The 18,650-nt window shown below is 51.5% G+C and overlaps 1 protein-coding gene across 3 annotated transcripts in view; it reads left to right on the forward strand.

The window, feature by feature from the left end:
• BCORL1 (BCL6 corepressor-like 1) overlaps positions 1-18,650 on the forward strand; it is a 59,190-nt gene that overhangs the window by 24,054 nt on the left and 16,486 nt on the right. For all 3 annotated transcript variants that reach the window (XM_018044196.1, XM_018044195.1, XM_018044197.1), the window contains 5 exons: positions 154-3,429; positions 7,189-7,354; positions 8,619-8,699; positions 10,780-11,169; positions 15,086-15,309. In XM_018044196.1, the coding sequence (XP_017899685.1) occupies positions 154-3,429; positions 7,189-7,354; positions 8,619-8,699; positions 10,780-11,169; positions 15,086-15,309 (4,137 nt within the window). The remainder of the gene's footprint in view (positions 1-153; positions 3,430-7,188; positions 7,355-8,618; positions 8,700-10,779; positions 11,170-15,085; positions 15,310-18,650) is intronic.

Consider the following 18,650-nt stretch of genomic DNA (forward strand, 5'->3'; position numbering starts at 1 on the left):
AGGAGTTGCTGCATGTGAGACAGAAATCAGCCCCCTGCACTTTGCTTCTGCCAAGTTGCAAAGAGGACCAGCAGTCGCCCCTTCCAGGCCTCAGGAGCCTTGCACGACCTACAGAGAGCTAGTTAAGACAGGCTTTCTACTTTGTCATTGCAGGTGGAGCTCACGACAGTTGGAAGTGGCAGTAATGCCCGGGGGGCAGACCCAGATGGCAGTGCAACAGAAAAACTTGGGCCCAAGTCAGAAGACAGGCCTGACGACGCCCAGCCCCAGATGGACTATACTGGGAGTGTGGCTGAGGCAGGGGGCCCCTTGGTGTCCCTGAGCAGCCCAGGAGACGGGCTCAAGCTTTCTGCTCCTGACGGCCCCGAGGCTGGCAATGACACTGCTGACTGCTCCTGGACTCCCCTTAGCAGCCAAATGAGCAAACAGGTGGACTGCTCGCCAGCTGGGGCCAAGGCTCTGGACTCGAGGCATGGTGTCGGGGAGAAGAATACTTTCATTCTGGCAACTCTGGGAACTGGCGTCCCTGTGGAGAGCACCCTGCCTCTGGTGACCACTAACTTCAGTCCGTTGCCAGCCCCCATCTGCCCGCCAGCGCCCAGCTCAGCCTCCGTACCCCCGTCTGTTCCAGACCCATTCCAGGTGCCCCTCTCGGTCCCCGCCCCGGTCCCCCACTCCGGGCTCGTTCCCGTCCAGGTTGCCGCTTCGGTCCCAGCTCCTTCCCCTCCCTTAGCGCCAGTCCCGGCTCTGGCCCCAGCACCACCCTCAGTGCCCACGCTTATTTCTGACTCGAACCCCCTTTCGGTCTCAGCCTCAGTCCTGGTGCCTGTGCCCGCTTCTGCCCCCCCGTCGGGCCCCGTCCCCATGTCGGCTCCAGCCCCAACCCCCCTCTCAGTCCCAGTTTCGGCTCCTCCCTTGGCTCTGATCCAAGCTCCTGTGCCCCCTTCGGCTCCAACCCTGGTCCTTGCGCCTGTCCCCACTCCAGTTCTGGCCCCCATGCCAGCGTCCACCCCTCCGGCAGCTCCTGCCCCTCCAGCGGTGCCGATGCCCACCCCGACCCCGTCCTCTGGCCCGCCTTCTACCCCCACCCTCATCCCTGCCTTTGCTCCCACACCAGTGCCCGCACCCACCCCCGCCCCAATCTTCACTCCAGCCCCCACGCCCATGCCGCCTGCCACACCTGCTGCCATTCCCACCTCGGCCCCCATCCCAGCCTCCTTCAGTTTGAGTCGAGTGTGTTTCCCTGCAGCTCAGGCACCAGCTATGCAAAAAGTCCCCCTGTCCTTTCAGCCAGGGACAGTGCTGACCCCAAGCCAGCCGCTGGTATACATCCCGCCTCCAAGCTGTGGGCAGCCACTCAGCGTGGCTACACTGCCAACCACCCTGGGAGTCTCCTCCACGCTTACGCTCCCTGTCCTGCCATCCTACTTGCAGGACAGGTGTCTTCCCGGGGTGCTGGCCTCCCCAGAGCTGCGGTCTTACCCGTATGCATTCTCTGTGGCCCGGCCCCTAACATCAGAGTCCAAGCTGGTGTCTCTGGAGGTGAACAGGCTCCCCTGCGCCTCCCCATCGGGCAGCACCAGCACCCAGCCTGCGCCCGATGGGGTCCCTGGGCCTTTGGCAGACACATCCCTGTCTACTGCTTCTGCCAAGGTGCTTCCACCGCCACAGCCTCTGCTGCCAGCCCCCAGCGGGAGCTCAGCCCCACCGCATCCCACCAAGATGCCAGGCAGCGTGGAGCAGCAAACAGAAGGGACTTCCGTCACCTTCTCTCCCCTCAAGTCACCTCCACAGCTGGAGCGAGAGATGGCCTCTCCACCTGAGTGCAGTGAGATGCCCCTCGACCTCTCCTCCAAGTCCAACCGACAGAAGCTCCCATTGCCGAACCAGCGCAAGACGCCGCCCATGCCTGTGTTGACCCCTGTGCACACCAGCAGCAAGGCCCTGCTCTCCACCGTCCTGTCTAGGTCCCAGCGCACGACCCAAGCTGCTGGCAGCAGTGTCACCTCATGCCTGGGCTCCACTTCCTCACCTTTTGTCATCTTCCCTGAGATCGTGAGGAACGGGGACCCGAGTACCTGGGTGAAGAACTCCACTGCACTCATCAGCACCATTCCGGGCACCTATGTGGGCGTGGCCAATCCGGTGCCCGCCTCCCTCCTGCTGAACAAAGACCCCAACCTGGGCCTCACCCGAGACCCCCGCCATCTCCCCAAGCAGGAACCCATCTCCATCATTGATCAGGGCGAGCCCAAGAGCACTGGTGCCCCCTGTAGCAAGAAGAGCAGCCAGGCTGGGACTGAGGGACCGCCAAGCACAGTCAAACGTTACACCCCTGCCCGCATCGCCCCTGGGCTGCCAGGGTGCCAAAGCAAGGAGCTCTCACTCTGGAAGCCCACAGGGCCAGCAAACATTTACCCACGGTGTTCAGTCAACGGGAAACCCACCAGCACCCAGGTCCTGCCTGTTGGCTGGTCACCATACCACCAGGCGTCTCTGCTTTCCATCGGCATCTCTAGTGCTGGGCAGCTGACCCCCAGCCAGGGGGTGCCCATCAGGCCCACCAGCGTCGTTTCTGAGTTTTCTGGTGTGCCATCCCTCGGCCCCAGTGAGGCCATGCATGGGCTTCCTGAGGGGCAGCCACCACGGCCCGGGGGCCCCTTTGCTCCCGAGCAGGATACGGGCACAAAGAACAAAACCTGCCGCATTGCTGCCAAGCCTTACGAGGAACAAGTGAACCCTGTCCTCCTGACTCTCAGCCCTCAGACAGGGACCCTGGCGCTGTCTGTGCAGCCTAGTAGTGGGGACCTGCGAGTGACTCAGGGGCCTGGGGAACCGGAGAGCCACCTCTGCCCCGACAGCACTCCTAAGCTGGAAGGCCCCCAGGGGGCTTGTGGCCTAAAGCTGGCCGGAGAGACAAAGCCTAAGAACCAAGTGCTGGCCACCTACATGTCCCACGAGCTGGTCCTGGCCACCCCCCAGAACCTGCACAAGATGCCCGAGCTGCCTTTGCTACCTCATGACAGCCGCCCCAAGGAGCTCATCCTGGACGTGGTTCCCAGCAGTGCCAGGGCCTCTAGCACAGAGCTTCCACAGCTCGGAAGCCAGGTGGACCTGGGCCGGGTGAAGATGGAGAAGGTGGATGGTGATGTGGTCTTCAACTTAGCCACCTGCTTCCGGACCGATGGCCTCCCAGCAGCTACCCCGAGGGGCCAAGCGGAAGTGCGGAGTAAGGCCGGGCAGGCTCGAGTGAAACAGGAGAGTATAGGTGTCTTTGCTTGTAAGAACAAGTGGCAGCCAGACTCTGTGGTGAGCGATGGTGCGTCCGAATCTCCACCACCCAAGAAAATGAAATGTGGCAAAGAGAAGGATGGTGAGGAACAGCAGCCACAAGCCAAGGTCCTGGTCCGAAGTTCCCATGGACCCAAGGTGAGTGCTGGGCTGAGTTTGAGGGCAGGGCCAAGACACCAGTGGTCTGCTTTGTCCTGCAGACATCAACCTCATGCAGTGTTCTTGAGTAGGTCTGTGAAGCAAAGTGATTGCAAAGCTTGTGCAAAGTGAATCATGACCTTTAACCAAGGCACATTCTCCATATAGAATGTTTTAGTGTGGTGGGGGCAGAGTTTGCATTTTGTAGGCTGTGGGAAATGATCCTTGCAGCTGAGGAAGCCATTGTCCCAGATGAGGATGAAAAGCAGAAGAGTATGATACGATACAGGGAGGGAAATTAATAACAGGCCCTTTGCTGCATAGTCATTCTTCCTCTTCCTTTTCTAAGATAACTGCTAGCCTTGAGAATTTGGGACCCAGGGAGGGAAGGGGCCCCTGACAGGGTTGCTCCCTGCACCACTGGGTAAACCTTAGGATTAGCTTGGAGTTTTGTGGGGCCAGAGCCAATTCAGCTTCTGGGCTCATCCACCAGTTTCCTATCCCCCTAATGCTTGGGGTGGCAGCTTTGGGTTTCAGCCCATTGGAGATTTGATGTCCAAAGCATCTGGATCTGGGTTCTTAACAGGTTAAGGAGGATGGCAGGGTTCTAGGCAGAAAGCGGGGCTAAGAGGACTTGACCTGAATCCAGTGTTCCTCCAAAAAGTATCTGCAAGCCACTAGTGATCAAGGAGATTCTAGAAGCAGTTGAGGATAGGGCTTATTCAAGATATGGAGCAATTTGAGGTTATGTCAACAAGTCTTCAAATTGGATGTTGAATAGATTTCTAGCTAGAGCACCGTGAATTTGTCTATGCAGAAGTTCTTAGTATTTTTGTTGTTGTTGTTGGACCATAGAGCACTTTGAGAAGCTAATGAGAGCTGCAGACCCTGCCCTCAGAAACATGACCTCATAATTTTGCCAATAGTTTCCAGGGGCTCACAGACCCAACCCGTGCCCCAAAGCCCACCCATGGACTCCAGGTTGAGAACCCTAGGGATAGAGTTTGGGTGGGTTTTTCTCACCCAATGGTGATGTATACTGGCCAGAATGGGCAAATTGATACAGGATATAGATGAGTGGTTGCCTAAGGCTGGAGAGAACGAGGAACTGGGGATGGCTTAATGAGTCCAGGGTTTCCATTTGGGGTGAGGAAAGAACTTTTGGAACTAGATAGTGATGATCCTTACACATGTTTGTGACTGTACTAAAAACAGTTGAATTACAAACATTACAAATATATGATATATCTCAATAAATTATGTCAACAAAGCTGTTGTTAAAAAATTATTAAATGAAGTGATATATGTAGATGTTTAGAACAGTGCCTGGCAGATAGTTAAGTGCTCAGGAAGTGTTGGTGGCTGCTATTGATATTGTTAGTATTACAAATAGGATAGATGTGGTCCCCGCCCTCCTGAGCTTATGTCTCACTGGCAGACAGGCACCGCCCCTTCCTATATAAAATGAAGAGTTCACAGGGCCCACTGACAGATGCAGAGAGCAGAGAATAAAGTTACAGGGTCAGGAGCCTCAAAGCAGCCCTTGGCAACTGCCTGTAATGATTTAGTAAATGTCCATTTGTCTGGAAAGCAAATATCTTGGCTCTTTCTTTTCTTATGTTCCATCTTCCTGAGGAAGAAACCATTGATTAGCAAAACTAAAATCAGGGGTCAGTTCAAAACAGCCCCTTTCAGGGTATGGCCAAGAATCAGAATAGTCTCTGGAGTATATACAGAAGTAAGAATATGATGTTAAGTGTGTGAAACTTATACAATGTTATAAACCAATGTGACCTAAAAGAAAAGAAAGTTATTTTTTAAAAAGAAACAACATAGTCTCCTGTTTCCTACACCACCTACCCCAAGGCCTTGAGACTTCTGAAGGACCTCTGAATCATCAGAAAATTCTCCTTCAGTCTGGTGCTGGTGGTCTCCTCATCATTTGGAAAGTTCTTTAGAAAACCCTTCAACACTCTGTTGACCAGAACATTCATTTTAGATGGTCTCCTCACCATCCCAACTTCTTGCCCAAGTCGAAGTGTGCCCTTGCAGAACATGCAGACAGGAATCCCGTCTAGATGTTCTGTTTTGCTTGTTTTTGTCTTATCTTAGGAAGTAAAGGTTAATGATCTGTACTTGAAAGAGCCAGCTAAAAATGATATACAGAAATAAATAGGACATGTTCAAATTGATGTGCATTGAACTTTATTCCCCATGACCTGAAGGAGTTGTTTTCTGACTATACCTGAAGGGCACACTTGAAGCAGCTGGTGCCCGTCTTCTTTCCTCCCCATGTCTTTCTTTCTCCTAACACTTTGGTTTGTAGGAACTTGCAGCAAGTGAAGGGAGAAACTGCACTTGAATTCCCAGCTCAGCCCTCCACTGGGTAAGAGGCAGGAGGAGTTGATGGGATAGCAGGATTCCCTGGACTTTGACGGGGATTGGTGACTTTGTGGAGTCCCCCTGCCAACCCCTGCTTGAAGATGCTCCGTCAGTAAGATATCTGCCATCCACTTAGCTGGAGCTGGGTCATGATAACCTTCTAGAAGGTGGTGTGCAGTTCTGCTTAAGGGGAAAACCACTCTGCCTTTCTTCCTCACATCATTGTTAAAATGGTTTGCTTATTCCACACTCCCTGGACACTGCAATACTGAAAGTCCCTCTCTTGCCCTATTTCTTGCTGGATGGCGTGGAGAGATCTCAGAGCTTGTGAGAATATGTGACTGCTAGGCTCAGAGTATCCTGACAGTGCATAAGCACGACCATTGTGACCGTCCCAGGCACCAGGCAGTAGGTATGAGTGGAGCCAAGCATAGTCAGTGGAGACATAAGCCCAGAAGGAAGAAGAGGAGAGGAATGAGAACGGAGGTGAAGAGACCTGCCCTGGGTGCTAGGACCCCTGGGTCTTGGTCCCAGCTTGGCCATTTTCTCACCACAGGCACACACCAGCTAACTTGCAGGCTGGCCTGGTTCCTGGTGGCCCCTGAGGCAAGTGGACACCTTGGGCTGTGTTGCCCTGGACAAATGATTTAACCTCTTACCCTGGAGGCTCAGTTTCCTCATCTCTTCACTAAGGGTGATATTAGCTTTTCCTTGCAGGGTTGTTAAGAATAACAGATCGAATGGTAGAGAGAGTGTTTGGAAAAGGTGAAAGGGCCGCAAAGTGTAAGGGGGCATTGTTGAAAATGCCTGAGCCTTTTCAGTGTCTTTCCTAAGTACGGGGAGATTAGAATGGCTCCCGTGGCAGACTTTTCTTGCCTTAGTGGAATCTTTTTTCTAGTATTAATTTATACATGAAAATAGATAATTTTTCTTGAATTGGCCCATGCGAGAATTATTTTCAGTTGTTGGTGTCGATACTATTCACAGTGAAGTTATTTGAACAATGTAGTCACCCAACTTGCAGAAGAGGCATTTTTGTTTTCTGTCGGTCTCTCTGTTGCTGTTCAGATAGAGTATGGGGCCTGACTTTGCACCTTTTCAAATAACTTTGGGTGTTTATTTGGCTTGTGAATGCGGACTCTGTGGACCTGTTTAAAATGGTGGGATATGGATGTCTATGGGGATTAGCTAGGGCACTGGATTGGGTCCAAAAAGCCTCTGTAGCCCACTGTGGAAGGCAGAGGACTGCCCCTTCCCCCAGCCCATGCCTGGGCAGCTCATGTCCATGTTTCAGAATCGGCACAGGGCTCAACATTAAGAGAACATTCTTAAGATGGGAAGCTGACCTTGGACCTGATACTATCTACCTCTCCGCAGTGCCGGAAGCCACCTAGTGACCCCCAGGAACCCACCAAGAAAAGCCCCAGGGGGGCTCCAGATTCAGGAAAAGAGCACAATGGAGTCAGGGTAAAGCACAAGCACCGGAAGCCAACAAAGCCGGAGTCCCAGTCTCCAGGAAAACGAGCCGACGGCCATGAGGAAGGTAGGCCCTGCGCGTGTCCTGGCCCTCTCTCTGGGCTGCAGGGTGATCCCTATGGCAGACTGGGGCGGGGAGGAGGGCCTCTGACACTGACCAGGAAAGTGGGGCTTGCTCACTCGAGGAGAGAGAGATCATTAACACCTCTGAAAGTGGAAGGAAAAGAGAGACAGGAGCAGGGCTGCTCACCCTGGTTGCTGGAGTAAGGCACACTCTGAAGTGGTGCTTTTCAGACACACAAGGGTCAGTCCAACCCCAGAGTAGCCAGCCTATTAGCCTGTGGTGGGTCTAGGCTCAGAGAAGAAACGGCTTTAATGAGGATTGAGGCCGAAGGGGGATTATTTACACTGTTTCTCTACCTTTGGTATATTTGGAAACTCCCATTATAAAGGTTAAAAAATTAACCAGATAGCATGGCTAGAGAAATCCTAAACCCTTATTATTTAGGGACATACAGGATGTTTGGGGCAGGGAGGTGTGTACGTAATGCATGCGCTATGCCAGTGATAGTGCCTTGGCACCCTCTGCAGAGAGAAGCCCGCGTAGTCCCGCCCATAGTAGCCTGTGTTCACAGCCTTCCTGTCTGAGATGGCCTGCCCCTTTATAGTCTCTTCTTATATAGCAGCTTTCTGCCATCCGCCGCGTCCTGCTCCCATCTTCCTGCCTTGCTCAGTCCCCCAAGATCCGTTCTCTGGGACCTATTCTAGCTCAGTTAGAATTTCGTGGTGGTGCAGCAGCCTCACAGCTGTCCAGGCAGCCAGGCCTTCCACTCTGTGGTGTGCCAGCCCATTGATGCCATACACTGCCTTTTTTGGTGTCAGCCAAAATGACCCAACCCTCAGTTTTCAAAAACCACCAGGAAAAGCTTCTTTTCTAAAAGAGATACTTAAATGGTGGCAGCATGTGTGTGTGCTCAGTCGTGTCCAACTCTTTGCAACCCCATGGACTATAGCCCACCAGGCTTCTCTGTCCATGGGATTCTTCAGGCAAGAATACTGAGTGGGTTGCCGTGTCCTTCTCCAGGGGATCTTCCCAACCCAGGGATCGAACCCACATCTCCTCTATTGGCAGATGGATTCTTTACCACTGAGCCACCAGGGAAGCCCTGATAGCAGCATAGGGGAGCTAATAAATGTAATGCAGGCAAAACACAAACCCTCCCTTGAGCTTCCCATCTGAGCCTTTCAGGGCAAGGGTGGGGGGCTTTCCTGTGCTGAGCCTCTGATTGTGATATTTCTGCCTTCTGCCCTGAAACCGCACACCACTCCAGGTTCCTTAGAGAAGAAAGCAAAGAGCAGTTTCCGTGACTTCATCCCCGTGGTCCTCAGCACCCGGACGCGCAGTCAGTCTGGTGAGTGAGTCTGAGGCTGAGGCCCATCTTGGTACTTCTCTGCAGAGAGGTAGAAATCTGGTGGAGCCATTTTGCCATTGGCCTAAGTGGAGAGGTGGGAATTTCATTCATTGTGCCAAGATGCCCAGCTCCCTGCAGAGACAAGAGAGCCTAGGGTAGGAGCTGGGTCATTGCCCATGATTTTTGGACGATTTGCTTAGCTTTTCAGAACAGGGATTTGACACCTCTTATTGGCAGCCAGTGGTGGAAAGAGGAAAAGCCTGTGCCACTCAGGAAAACTGGTTCTACTCCAGGCTTTGGCATCTCTTGATTACTGGGGCCAGTTACTGGCACAGACATTTTAATCTTTGGGCCTCTCTCCTCTTGCCCCATTTGACAAGCATCATCAAAATCGGAAACAGTTATTGAGTCATCAGGGCCAGCAGAATCACACTTGGTCCCCTGAATTTGTACTAGTCAACCCCCAGTGTCTAAGAAAGGATGGCTCTTGCCAGGCACTCTTCTTGTCTGCTAGCCTCCAAGTTGGTACTTAGCGCTAGAAATGGTTGCCCCGGCTCACCCAGATATCCAGGCAAAGTGAATGGAATGGAGAAGCAGGGCACAGTGTACACTCAGTTATCTGACATTCTGTTAATGAGCACCTCAGCACATGGAGAGCACTGTGGTAATTGGGGTTCGTAATGACAGCCTGGAGGCCTTGACAAATCCTGAAGTGTCCTCTGAATCATCAAAGAGCCATTACGTTACAGCCATTGCCATTTTAGTGTTAAACACAGCATAGTGTATTTGATTCTTTAGAAATTGGTGATCCCTGGGTGATCTCTATGGTGATTCGTATTAACCAGAATATTAGATTGACTAGAACACTGCGTTCCCTGGCTGGTCTGTATAATGGAAAGTTTGCTGGACATTTGCTGTCTTTAAGTGGTCTGACTGAGGGACTTGAAGCTTTGGTCCAGTGCCACTCTGTTTGCCTTGAACCATTTCTTCTCTTTTGGCTGCTCTATGTGGTTCCCCAACCAGGGGTTGAACCAAGGCCCTCAGCAGTGAGAGCTTGGAGTCCTAACCACTGGACCACCCGGGAATTCCTTCGAACTATTTCTCTTCTGCTGACCTCAGTTGGGTTTGGGGATTGCCGAGTTAATAGCTGGGTCTTAAGAGAAAACTGATGGTGTCTCAGAGCCACTTCCAAGGACGATGTCAGATCTCCTGGACCGCTGAGCTGGGCCAGCTTAGGACTGTGCTTCTTGTCAGCAGAGTTGAGGGTAGGAGTGGGGAGGAAAATGGCCTCTTGGCCAGTGGCAGAAGAGGGCAGGAAAGGTCCCATCGTCCTGGGGCGGTGGTGAGAGGAGAGGAAGTGCCTGCCCAGCGGTGAGCGCAGCTGCAGCGGGGTGGGGAGTGGAGCTGAGCTGGGGAGAAAGCTCCACCCCTGGACTCGTGGCCGCTCAATAGAAGGTGGGGTCAATGTAAGGGAAGAGGGCCTGGCTCTGGAGCATTTGGGCGGGCCTAAGCCAGGCTGTGACAGGAAAGGGGCTCCTTGCTTCACTTTTCCTGAGAGCCTTCGGAGACAACTCGACTTGCGCAGGGTGGATCTGTCAGCAAGTTTGGGGGTCACATAGTGAGCCGGGGTGGGGTGCCATGTCAGTCTGCCCTCCCTTACCCTCTACTAAACCCCGTGGCCCTCTCCTGCCCCTCACACAACTCTTGGCACCTCGTAAGCACTAAGAGTTTGTGGAATGAATGAAAGTGGCAGGGCAGCACAGATGAGGAAGGGTGTGTGGTTTGGATACTCAACAGTTGTGTAATTATTGGACTGTGTAAAGCGCTTTGGAGTGAATTATCTCAATTGAGCCTCAGAACAGTCCTGTGAGGTCAGTCAGTAAGGCTCAGAACAGTATTCTCAATTTATAGACAAGGAGACAGAAGTGAAGGAACTTTCCCAGAGCATACAGCCAATAACTGGCAGAGCCTGAACTCGAACCCAGACCTGCTAGCTCCTGATCCAGGGCACTTGCTTCGACACCATACTCTTAGTCCTTTGACGGGATGCATGACCGTCCTCTGTACATCCCACCCGCAGGAAGCATCTGTAGCTCCTTTGCTGGTATGGCAGACAGTGACATGGGATGCCAGGAAGTCTTCCCCACAGAGGAGGAAGAGGAAGTGACTCCCACCCCGGCCAAGCGTCGAAAGGTGAGAAAGACCCAGCGGGACACCCAGTATCGCAGCCACCATGCCCAAGATAAGACCCTGCTGAGCCAGGGCCGCAGGCACCTATGGCGAGCCCGGGAGATGCCCTGGAGAACAGAGGCTGCCCGGCAAATGTGGGACACCAATGAGGAGGAGGAGGAAGACGAGGAGGAGGGCCTGGTGAAGAGGAAGAAACGGAGACGGCAGAAGAGCCGAAAATACCAGACTGGGGAGTACCTGACGGAGCAGGAGGAAGAGCAGCGGCGGAAAGGGAGAGCAGGTAAGGCTGGCTGGGGGCTGCTGCCCCAGGCAGCTGCTGTCACCCGTCCCCAAGCCACGGTGACCCCAGCTTCTGGGGACCCTCAGGCATCGTGGGTACTCCCACCCCTGCCTTCTCTCCACCTGCCGAGGCCTCTGCACCCAGAGAAACCTGGTGCTATGATCCCCAGCTGCCAGAGGGGGTCACTCAACTGCAGTCCCAAGGTCTTGGCTTGGGGTTGAGATTGAATGAGTTCCCACTGACCTGCAGATGAGCTGAGGACATGTATGCCCAAGCCCTCCAGTTGTGTGTGTGTGTGTGTGTGTGTAAATCTGAACGTGTGGGCATGGCCACAGTGATGTCCTTGGTTACCAGGCAGTTCTCTGGTTGGCTTGAGGGAGTCGAGTCTCGTGGGAGGTTGGGTTTTCTCTCCTAGAATCCTAAGTTCGAGAAGAAAGAGGGCATTGGCTGCCTTTCCTGGGATGCCTCTAGCCCCTAAAGTTAAAAAGAAGTACAATGGTTTCCTCAACCCAATGTAAGAAGTTCAAATAGAGGCAGGCACAACTTGGCTTTCTTGATTAAAGCCACAAAGGATATTGAGGCAGAGTGAAGCTTTGACATGACCCAAGGTGGCATCATTTTTGTTGGACCTGAGCTGGAAAAGTGGGGAGCCCGAGGAGAACACCAGGCTCTCTTTGGCCACGTCAGATGCTATGATTCGCAATCATGGAGGCACAGACTGTCACCAAGGCTGATACCAGTTTGTTCTGTTAAGTGCTCTTCAGGCCCATTCCTGTAGTGGATTTCTAGATGAGCAAAAAGCACATCTCTGGGTTCAGTTAAAACACTTCTGTCTTTCACTCTCTTTCTCTGACCTCTGCCCTTGAAGCAACAATTGATTGTCTCCTATAATGTATTCATCCTGAGCTGCTAGTAAATATCTGCAATCTCATTATTAGTGAAAACTGAACAACCATGTTGGCGTAGGTAGTATATTCTGGGTTTGCTATAATGCCAAGAAGGCTAACCCTCATCTCTGGCCCTGTTTAAGTAGAGATGTATATTATATCTATCCCCACACTTAAGAGAGTAATTGAGCCAGTTTTTGTCATCCGTGTGAGAGTGGGGATGACTTTCCCATTTTTCTGCCAGAGCCAGGATGGATTGGTCAGGAGTGAGTTGTCAAGCAGTTGGCCTCAGCCACTTGTGTTAGGATAAAGAGGAGCTTTTATATCACCACTTCCCTGGGGCTCAGACGGTAAAAGCATCTGCCTACAATGTGGGAGACCCAGGTTCGATCCCTCCTTTGGGAAGATCCCCTGGAGAAGGAAATGGCAACCTACTCCAGTACTCTTGCCTGGAAAATGCCATGGACAGAGAAGCCTGGTAGGCTACAATCCATGGGGTCGCAAAGAGTTGGACATGACTCAGCAACTTCACTTTACTTTTGTATCACCACAGCACTCTTTGACAGCTTCAACATAACTACCTCCGGGAGCATGGGAGTGCCACTCGGCAAGGCATCCTGCTGATTGTGGGGTCACCTCCAGTGTTTGGAAACCAGATCATTCTCCCTCTGTGTGTGTGTCTACAGGTTTTGAGTTAAGTCAGTTGGCTTTGGCCTATGATCTTCTCCAGATCTGATGCTAACTCTTCTTGAAGGAATTGCCTGGCAAACATTTCTCTTCTCCAGAAGCTCCAATTCCTCCTATTACTACCCTCTTTCAGGTTGACATCAGAGAGTCAGGCAGAGACCAAACTAGACAAGACAACTCCTGTGTGAGCCTCATGATCTTTCTTTTCATCCTGGGCTTGGTTCTCTCCTTGATTTGCAGATGGGATAAGAAGAACCATTGCCACTCACATACCTGCTACCTTCACTCCCAGTTCCCTTCGGTGCTACCATGAGGGTGCTCCACCAGTGTCACATAAACTCCAGAGCCTACCCTGCCCTGAGTACATGGGGAAGGGGCTGCTGCTTTTCCTGCGGCATTGAATGCTGTAATATGGCTTCCCCATGTTTCCTGAGGTCTTCACAAGACTTGCTTCTATTCCTTCCTCTTTTGCCTCAGCCCAAACTGGTTACATTAAAAGGGCTGGTTGATAATGTGCTGGCTTGAAGTGCCATTAGAAGCCATCCAGCACAGCAGTTCTTTTTTCTTAATTTATTTTAATTGGAGGGTAATTACTTTACAATATTGTAGTGGGTTTTGCCATATATTGTCATGAATCAGCCATGGGTGTACATGTGTCCCCCATCCTGAACCCCACTCCCACCTCCCTCCCTATCCCATCCCTCAGGGTCATCTCAGTGCACCAGCCCTGAGCACCCTGTCTCATGCATCAAACCTGGACTGGTGATCTGTTTCACATATGATAATATACATGTTTCAATGCTATTCTCTCAAATCATCCCACCCTTGCCTTCTCTCAAAGAGTCCAAAAGTCTGTTCTTTACATCTGTGTCTCTTTTGCTGTCTCGCATATAGGGTCATCATTACCATCTTTCTAAATTCCATATATATGGGTTAATATACTGTATTGGTATTTTTCTTTCTGACTTACTTCGCTCTGTATAGTAGGCTCCAGTTTCATCCACCTCATTAGAACTGATTCAAATGCATTCTTTTTAATAGCTGAGTAATATTTCACTGTGTATATATACCACAACTTTCTTATTCATTCGTCTGCTGATGGACATCTAGGTTGTTCTTAGGCAGAGGTGGGGACCCACTGGTGGACTACAGAGAGTTAGGAGAATGGGGGGCTGTGACAGCTGGCCTTTTGAGAGCTGTGCGTAATGGCTCCTCCATCTAGATCTGCCCTTGGCAATGTCACACGTAAGAGAAGCCAAGGTCAAGGGAGGCGGGTTGAGAACTCTTGGATCTTGTACAACCCCCTCATTTCACAACTTGGAGAAACTGAGGCTGCAGTTACTTCAGAGACATAGTCATCTTTCACTGTTCACTAGGCATGGTGGCCAGTCCTGGCAGGGAGATAAAGACTACATGGGCATGGTCCTGCCTAAAAGCTTACAGTTAAATAACACAGTAATGATGCCTTACACTTTATAAAAAGGTGGTGTGGATTCTATCCTCCTCATTTTACAGACGTGGACACTAGGCTCCGGGAGATTATGACCTGCCCTCAGCAACCACACAGCTAGTGGCCATGCCATGTAACAGTCATGTTAAGAGATAAGGATCAACTCAATCTGTCCTGCCCAACCCCATAGGGCTTAGGACTGACCCTGCTGGATGAAGCTCATGGTAATGGAGTTCCCAGCAGGCCTTTTGGAAATTGGAATGTGCTCTGTTCAGTGAGCTATGACTAGAATTAGAGATGTTGCTCAGTGTGTCCCAGTGACTTGATTTCCAGCTATGAAGGGCAGCAGGTTTCTGTGACTGCCCCTCTGTTAAGTTGGCCCGTGGCAGCTTCTGGTTTCAGGGAGTTTCTGTGCCACTTTGATCTTTGAGTGCCTGGAGAGAGACCAGCAGGGCAGACAGGCGGGTAGGGCTAAGGCTGTGAGGGATGCCTTCTCCCGTTTACTCGCCCCTAGTATACTACATGCTTCACTTCAGGAGAGCTGCTAGCTTTGCTTCATATTGGAGTGGATAAAGAGACAAAGGGGCGAAATGCTGGGAAAGTTCTGATTTCCTTTTAAATAGACCCTCATCTTTGGGACAGCATGATGGGCCGCCCCCTGCTAGCAAGGCTGGGAGTTGTCTTCTGCTTGGAGGGGAGGGACATTGATGTAGACGCACAGTGTCTGTTAGAGAAGCATCTAGTGGAATAGGCATCCCCGCACGAGATACTGGTAGGGAATAGTTACACAACTTTGTCCTGAGATTCTAATCCCCAAAGTCCTCTGATTCAGTTTAGAGGAAGGCGTTGCTTTTCTGTGTGCCATTTCCCTGACATCCATTCTTTCCTGCAGATTTAAAGGCCCGTAAGCAGAAGACTTCCTCCCAGAGCCCAGAGCACCGCCTCCGGAACAGGAATCTTCTCTTGCCCAACAAAGCCCAGGGGATCTCAGATTCACCAAATGGTTTCCTCCCAAATAACCTTGAGGAGCCAGCCTGCCTTGAAAATTCAGAAAAGCCATCAGGAAAACGAAAGTGCAAGACCAAGCACATGGTGACGGTCTCAGAAGATGCAAAGGTATGTTATCAACCAGGGAAGTTGGGGCTGGAGACTGGGCTAGGGTGGCATGTTTCCCATAAGCTCCTTGAGGAACAGTCTTCTGAGTGAGTGAGTAAGTGCATGAACAGAAAAAGTAAAAGTGTGAGTCTCTCAGTCATGTCCAACTCTTTGCGACCCCATGGACTATAGCCCACCAGGCTCCTCTGTCCATGGGATTCTCCAGACAAGAATACTGGAGTGGGTTGCCATGCCCTCCTCCAGAGGATCTTCCTGACCCAGAGATTGAACCCAGGTCTCCCACATTGCAGGCGGATCCTTTAATGTCTGCGCCACCAGGGAAGCCCGAGTGGGTGCATAGGGGGATTGAATTAACTCATATTTATTACAGTGTTTTAAACTAATTCTAGAAGGGTTGGCCTGTAGATTTGAAGAATGGAACTGAAGTCAGAGCTAATAATAAGCATCTACAAACTGTAGAGTTTGGCCCAGGATGAATTTGCCTCAACAATCCTTGGATCTCCTTAGAGTTAGGGAAGAGTTAGAGAATATGGCAGAATGTTAGCCTGAATAGCTTGTTAACATCCAATCAAGAAGCTTTTGTCTGGGCTTAACTCGCTGGAAACCAATCAGGAAGTTTTCTGAGTCAATCAAGGTAGAAAACAATTTGTAGAAGCAAGGATGTTGATTTCCAGACAAAGGTTGCCTGAGGGTGGGGCTGAAGGAATTCCACTTGGACTGGTCATGCTGTACTTTCCCAACCCCACTCCTCAGTTTCTGTGCTTCTCATGAGTGCCTACCAATCCATAGCCAAGCAAGGGCACTAGAACCCCTGTTTAAAACTGATGTCTCTTTGGGTTCTCATGTTCATGGCATTGGTGTTCAGTTCCATACTATACAATTGAAAAAAAGAAAATCACACGATCGTCATCCTGGAGGTGCAAAGATGTTTGAGAGATGCGAGGCGCAGGTTCAAATGTATGCCTGTAATATGTGTTTGTCTTGACAACCAAAAATCAAAAGGTCGTATTGGGCTGGTTTAGGTGGTTGTGACTCTAATGGCTCTTTCTAGCTCTAGAGCAGGGTCCCTGAGTGGCACTGGCAAAAGGTAGGAGACCCAAGTGCTCAAGTCCCCCATCCTTGTTCTGGAATCTGATTTCAGCACAAACAAAGTGCTCAAGCCTATTTCTTCATCTTTAAAAAAAAAGGAGATGATACTTCCAGGCCTTTCCATCCCACAAGGGTGCTTAGGGGAACAAAGGAGGCAATGGATGTGAAAGGCTTTGATAATGGTCAAGTGCTGTCTCTGAGTTTGGTGTAAACCCTTGAGCTTCAGACCAAGGCAAGAATGAGGGGACAGAGACACAGGAAGGCCAGGTAGCAGGGCTGGCTCCTGGAGACTCCGGAGGGGCCAAGGCAGGAATCGGGGCGTCTGCTCTGGGCCAGGTGCTCTGCTCACACGATCACTCAGTTCCCACAGCAGCTGTCAGAGGTGGGCCTTCTTGTCCTCATTTTATGGTGAGGAAACCAAGGTTTGGGGAGGTTCAGGGACTTGCTCGAGGTTACTCAGTGGTCCGAGTGACAGACCTGGGGCATGAGGCAGGCCTGGCTGCCCCTGGGGCACCTCCACCCCCTACCCTTTCCATATGCCTCCACCCTGTGAATGGGTGGCTTCTGTCTGCATTCAGGTGACACTGGGGTAGGGTGAGGCTGGGCAGGGAGACGCTGCCACCCGGAGCAGCTCTGGTGAAAGGTGGACATCCTCATCCCCTGCTCTTTCCCACTCACGTGACTCCATCCCACACAAAGGTGACAAGCCACTCAGCAGCACATGCTGATGCTTCTGTCTGGTAGTTCTGCCAGGCGGTGTGTCCACTGAAATGTTCTCCCAGAGAGGTTTTGTGCCTTCCCAGGGCCTCCTTTTCTCCCTCCCGCCTTTCTTTCTTTCCCAGTCACCGCCACCTGCTCCAGTTGCCCCCATGGCACAGTGCTTTGTAGTGAGAAGCAAGGCGGGGGAGGGCGGGGACGTGCCTGCAACACTGAAGCTGGCGCATCAGCCAAAGGCTTCTTCCCACAGGGGCTCCAAGCCAGGGGGGCAGGGCAGGGGGGGTCTTGCTCCTCCCTCTCTCTGGCAGCCTCTGTTTTCTCTGCCAGCTCTGGCCCCTTGATGGGAATCACCCTTTGGCTCCTCACTTGGCTTAGCAACAACCTGGGCATTTTACCCAGCATCCTCCAGTATTGCCATTGTACACCTCTGTCCTCCTGGCAAAAAAGCCACATTCTACCCTCATAGCCAGGGCCTTCCTGCTAGCTGGTATACCTCTCTGCCCTTTTGGATGTGGATAGAGAGCAGCTCTTTTCTTGCAATTTACCAGAGGAAACAAATGCCCTGGGTCAATGTCTTTTCCCTGGTGCCATTTCTTTCCCAGCTTCGTGTCTTTCTAGGCAACTCTTTTGGCTGCCCAGGGCTCTATGTATAGCTGGCTTGAATCAAGTCAACAAATGTTTGTTGCAGTGACATGCCCAACCCCAAATTAATTGCTGTAAGGAACAAAAGAGATGACGACAATATGAACCCTAACCCCAGGGAGCTTAAAATGTAGCAGGGGAGGCCAGACTTGCCCATGAAACAACAGAAGGAAGTTGACAGTCAGACATAAGGCGTTGGATTATGTGATTCAGACTAGGTGTTCTGGGTGTGTAGAAAAAGGGCAGTGGGAACCACAGTGTTGTAGACAACAGGATTTAAGGGAGCCCTTGATGCTCTCGGGGATTTGGGTAAGTAGGATGTATTCATTATCTGTTGTGTTCAGTTGCTCAGTCGTGTCCGACTCTTTGCCACCCTATGGACTGTAGCCCACCAGGCTCCTCTATACATGGGATTTTTCCAGGCAAGAATACTAGAGTGGGTAGCCAGGGGAGATCTCCAGGGGATCTTTCTGACCCAGGGATCAAACGTGGGTCTCGTGCATTGGAAGGCAGATTCTTTACCAGTGACCCACCTGGGAAGCCCTCCTAGTTATCTATTGCACTTCACAACAAACTACCCTAAGATTTAGCAGTTTAACCCAACAATAAGCATGTATTATTTCATAGTTTCCGGGGTCAGGAATTCAAGAGCAGCTTTGCTGTGTCTGACTTGGGGTCTCCCATGCATGAGGTTGCCGTCATGGTGTCAGCCAGGGCTCCATTCATGCAAAGACTCGACTGGGGCTGGAGGAGCTTCTTGAGTGGCTCCCTCACATAGGTGGCAAGTCGAGGCTTGCTGTTGGTGGGGGACCTCCTTTGCTTGTCCCTTGGGCCTCTTAAGGGATGCTTGACTATCCTCATGACCTGGCAGCTGGCTTCCTCCTGAATGAGTG

The sequence above is a fragment of the Capra hircus genome, assembly GCF_001704415.2.
Source record: "Capra hircus breed San Clemente chromosome X unlocalized genomic scaffold, ASM170441v1, whole genome shotgun sequence".
NCBI lineage: Eukaryota > Metazoa > Chordata > Mammalia > Artiodactyla > Bovidae > Capra > Capra hircus.